Here is a 5000-nt window from a genome sequence, read left to right as displayed (position 1 = left end):
AAAAAAAGGTTAAGTAATGTGAGGAATTTGTAAAAAAAATTAGTATGCTGTTTAACTCTGGAGCAATACTTACAAGCTTTAAAAAAGAGAGAAAAAAATTGATGGCAAAAAATGTTTAAAAAGCACTTTAAAAATGTCTATAAACCTAGCTTTCAAAAAACACGCTTTATGTACATCTGGGATTTAAAAATCATGAGTTGCAGAGACAATGAGAACTTACCCCAGGCATGGCAACTCGTCAATTAGGCTGCTGCAGGTCCGGCAAGGGAGAGAATGAGAAGAAAACATTGAGAGAAAACAATGAGAGACAACATCCTGAGAGAACATTGATTACAAAACAGACATGGCATTGTCAGTGTGAGGGAAAGGGACACAGCAGCAAGACAGAGAACAGACATGATCATTCCCTTTACATAAAGTAGGCCAAGCCCTAAAACAGGCACAAAAAAAGAAGAAAAAAAGTGTAATAACTCTCATAAAGGTAAGGTAAAGCCTTTCAATTACAACAATATACTGTAATATAGGCAAGCCAAACCTTCTCCAGTGATGAGTCTTTATATGAAAAAGGCTAAACCTTTTTGCCAATAAGACTAACTCTTCTTAATGAATAGGCTTCATAATGTGTAATAATACCTTGTCTTTAGTCTTTTATCAAAAATTTTCTCCAAAAACAGTTAGGCTCTTTCCACAGAAAAGGCCAAGCCTTTTAAAACACACAAAGAAAAGCCTTAACATATACAATACCAAGCTTACACGGTCAAGACAATAACAGAGAGACCCGTTGCTGTTGTACTGAATATTCAATCTTCTTGCACACTCATGGTAAGACTCCTCGTAGCCAGAATGAGAGGTTTCACATACTAACAGATATACATTACATTACCATAGGGAACAAGGACATTATGAGACAAGATTCATCCTTACAATGTGTTAGGCTAACCACATTATCTGGAAAAATAACATTCTCATTATCTTGGAAGCTGTAAGACCAAATTAATGCTTAAATTCACTCCAGATTAATTGCAAATATCAATGAAAAAAATACCTGCAAATACATCAACTGTAAGCAAATTATCTTTCATTATAGATTATATATGGAAAATTGTTATACAGGTTTTCATCCTTTTGGTATAATAAACCATACAGAATTATAAATGGAATTTCACTAAACTCTTTAACACACTTTTGGCTTCAATAAAAAAATGATACTGAGCAACTTACTTCCTGGAAACCTTTTTGTAAACAGTGACTATTATAGTATTAGAATGGATTTACAGAAAATAATAATAAAATCAACATAAACATCGAAAATAAAATATCAAAAATGTTTAAAGGTTGTATTATCTTATACCATACAAAACAGTAATGTAGCATCCTGTGGTTACAGCTTCAGTTTATAATAATCTAAAAATATTGCAAAAAAAAAAAAAAAAAAAAAAAAAAAATCTGCATTTTATAATAATAAATAATAATAATGGACAAACAAAAGTTTAATAATTCTGTCTGAAGTGTATACAGATTACATGGAAATGCTTGTGAAATTATAATTTTTTCATAAACATATTTAATGGCTATAAAATGCCAAACTTAATGCATTCATTATTTTAGACTAGTAGAAAATGCGTAAAAATGAAGAGAAATCAAAGTTCACTGACAAATCTCTCTCTCTCTCTCTCTCTCTCTCTCTCTCTCTCTCTCTCTCTCTCTCTCTCTCTCTCTCTCTCTCTCTCTCTCTCTCTCTCTCTCTGTCTCTCACACACACACATACACACACACACACACACACACACACACACACACACACACGCACGCACACAACCAAAGTAAAACAGAAAAAACATAGAGGGTGGATATCTTACAAGAGCATTTACTTCATTATACCTTCTATGGATAACAAAACATATTTTTAGCACATTTAAATTCTTAAAGGTTTACTCAGAATCAGTGGCCTACTCACATCAATGGCCATATTACATAGTTGATTACAAAATTATCAAAGATTATATATAAACTGTGGTATTGTGGGACTCGTTGATTCTTTATATTTCTTTTCTCCTTGTCTAATTCTGAAACTGCCAGTTCTTTTATCTAAAACCAATAGTTTTATGGTTAAGTATCTCACAGGTATAATGATTGATCCTTTATTTCTCTACACTCCCCTAAAAAGCATATTACACAATTCTGGCATTACTGGTTAATATCAGGTTTAAACTTATCTTATTTACCAAATTTATGGTTCATAGAAAAGAGAAAATTATATACAAGGCTATACACAATAAAATCAAAATAGTTAACACACTAAAAAGTAAATAAGCTCTGATTCTTTTTTTTTAGTGATTAATTAACTTATTATTTCTTATTGATGCTTATTATATTTCCAGGTATCTACTTTCAGTTTTGCTATGAGCATCCCTAAAATATAATTACCTTTCATTCAAGTGGAAAATTAGTATTTGGGCAGAGTTTTACTTTATGCATAGACATATTTTAGTACAAGCAAATGAAGAAAGGTGATCTTATATTAAAAAGAGTAAAAAGACATGCTCACACTTGTCTCTATTTGATGTGACAATCCAGTATATATCATGCTTTTTCACTAAATTGCATACCAAATGTGGTTACATTAGCAAGAGTCCATCATGTCTATCTAGTACAATATTCATTAGCATTATAATAACAAATAACCTATCACCTTACTTTTGAGTTTCAGACTTTGTTCATAGCTCTATTGATTACAGTTAAATCATAAATTCTCTCCTTGTGTTAGTAAGAAGTGTAAGTAAATTAATGTTAGTGTTACCATATACCTTTTAGTATAGCTTATACCTAAATACCTGATAACATACCTGTAATTTAACTCATTTGAAGTGGTCTTGGTGTCTGATCTGTGCAGAAGTACATATTTAAACAAAAACACTAATTATGAAGCTAATGAGTAATAAGAAGAAATGATAAGACAAAATCTTTCATAACAAAACTTTTTCCTCTTTAAAAAAAAAAAAAAAAAAAAAATATTGAATGAATTCACCAAAACATCTCCACCTTGCCACCTGATTTCATTCACAAACTTCCATTGTGTAGAGTAGGGAACATACCTCAGAGAAGGCATGCTTTTGCCTTTCACAAGACCCACTGGGGGGAATCGTGGTGAGGGGAGGCATGGCTGGTGGCGATCCTCAACAAATTTCTCAAGAGCTGAGTGTGGGCGTGATTTCTGCTCCCCGTCTACTCCCCAGGAACTGCCACCAAAATCACCTGCTCCCCCTTGCTAGGGTTGCAATTGAGAGTTTATAATTACAGACTTTTTCCATTTCAGGGCACTGAGAATGTGCCTAGATCTGGTTATATCTTTAGCTCAAAACCAAGTTTTCTGAATGATCTATCTAAATATGGTATTAAAATCTTATATGTACATTCTTGTACATATCTTGTACATATTTTTACTGAGTGTATGAACAAAAATTTAAAACTACATAAAATAAATTATCCAAATGGAAACTAGTCACCATAGTCAAGAAAGTATTCTCCATTAAATCAGTGTCACAGAAATGACCAACAATTCAAAAGCCAATAACTATTTGCTAGTTAATTCACTCTACCAACCTGATCATCAGAGATGGATGATCTCCTTGAGTCGTCATGACCTATTTTCTCAAGGGCTTTCTCTGAGCATGATCTCAATTTCGTCTCCACAAAGGCTTTCAGCTCGTTCAGCTTCTTCTTTTTCCTTGTGCTTCCTCCACTTGTGCTCAGACCTTCTTGTTGCGGACAGTACTGGTCTGATAAGAATGGAGAGTCTGTCAAGAATAATGCATATTAACAGCTGGGTTTTTATACCTTAAAAAGCTTTTGATTTTGAATTTGCTTCAAAGAAGGACAAGTGAGGTGGTCATACACTTCTAAATGTTATGGAAATGTTGTGAATAAAATAATGAAATGTATCTAATATTTTTTTTATACTTCTGGCATTGAAAGAAAAGATATACTATTCTGATTAGATAAATAAAATACAGCTTTTATCATGATGTGATAAAATGTCCTAATCACTAGCAAATGTAATAGTTAAAAGAAAAAGTATAATAAATAAATGATACAATAGTTTCCATTACCAGTGTAATTTATCAATTCAACAGCATTCCTATTACAATGGTTAATATTTTTTATTTTCCTTTTGGATCAAGTGAAAACAAAATATCCAACTCTTTATTTGTAAAAATAAAATAAAGAAAAATTCATTGTTTAAGTAAAATCAGGCTGAAACTCAAGGATGATGAAATACACAAATAACTTTTCCATTCAGCATATGTAAAAGAATTAGTTGCAAACTTTGTGAAGTATTTCTTACACAAATATATCTACCATCAGATAGCCATACTGATGTATACTCAATCTCACTCAAAATCATGAACCCAAATTTACATAAAAATGATTTCTATACTCTTTCTATACTGTTCTCTTCCTCTAATTTATGTATTCTTAATTACATTCAGATAAAGGTAACTGTAAACTAGAATTTACATTTACATTCATATAAACAATACCCTATAAAACAGAAAGTGAAATGATACTAATTTCTTATTACTGTGCAAATATCTTTCCCGTTTCCTCTCCATCTCCCCCAAAACGGGATCTTTCCTCTCTTAATTAGAATCAACAAACAAAAATATTTTTCTTTATCATATACATTGTTTTGCTCTTCCAATGATATCTCTATATATTTCAAAATAAAATTCTCCTCTAGTCAATTATCAACATTTCTCCAAGTAACTGTTTAATATGATAAAAATGCCTAACTAAAAAGCAATACATGTTTTAATAAGAAACAAAAAAGACGTACTTTTCAGTAAGAATCATATTTTGATTAAATCAACTTAAATAAAGGAAATATAAATGACATGCTAGACTATATCTCAGTGTTTTCCTTTATAGACCAGCAGGAGTAATACATGATAAAAATGACCCTTATGAAACCTGCTCCCTTAAAAAGTATTGTTTATCAT

At 31.4% G+C, this 5000-nt stretch overlaps 1 protein-coding gene across 2 annotated transcripts in view; it reads right to left on the bottom strand.

The window, feature by feature from the left end:
• Window positions 1-5000, bottom strand: part of LOC125030773 (protein unc-80 homolog) — a 115134-nt gene that overhangs the window by 55262 nt on the left and 54872 nt on the right. For both annotated transcript variants that reach the window (XM_047621044.1, XM_047621045.1), the window contains 3 exons: window positions 3604-3797; window positions 3096-3268; window positions 2847-2885 (listed from right to left, as the gene is read on the bottom strand). In XM_047621044.1, coding sequence (XP_047477000.1) covers window positions 2847-2885; window positions 3096-3268; window positions 3604-3797 — 406 coding nt within the window. The remainder of the gene's footprint in view (window positions 1-2846; window positions 2886-3095; window positions 3269-3603; window positions 3798-5000) is intronic.

This window comes from Penaeus chinensis, chromosome 11 (genome assembly GCF_019202785.1).
Source record: "Penaeus chinensis breed Huanghai No. 1 chromosome 11, ASM1920278v2, whole genome shotgun sequence".
NCBI lineage: Eukaryota > Metazoa > Arthropoda > Malacostraca > Decapoda > Penaeidae > Penaeus > Penaeus chinensis.
Note: the sequence above shows the minus strand (reverse complement) of the source record. Positions and strands in the feature narration are given on the sequence as shown.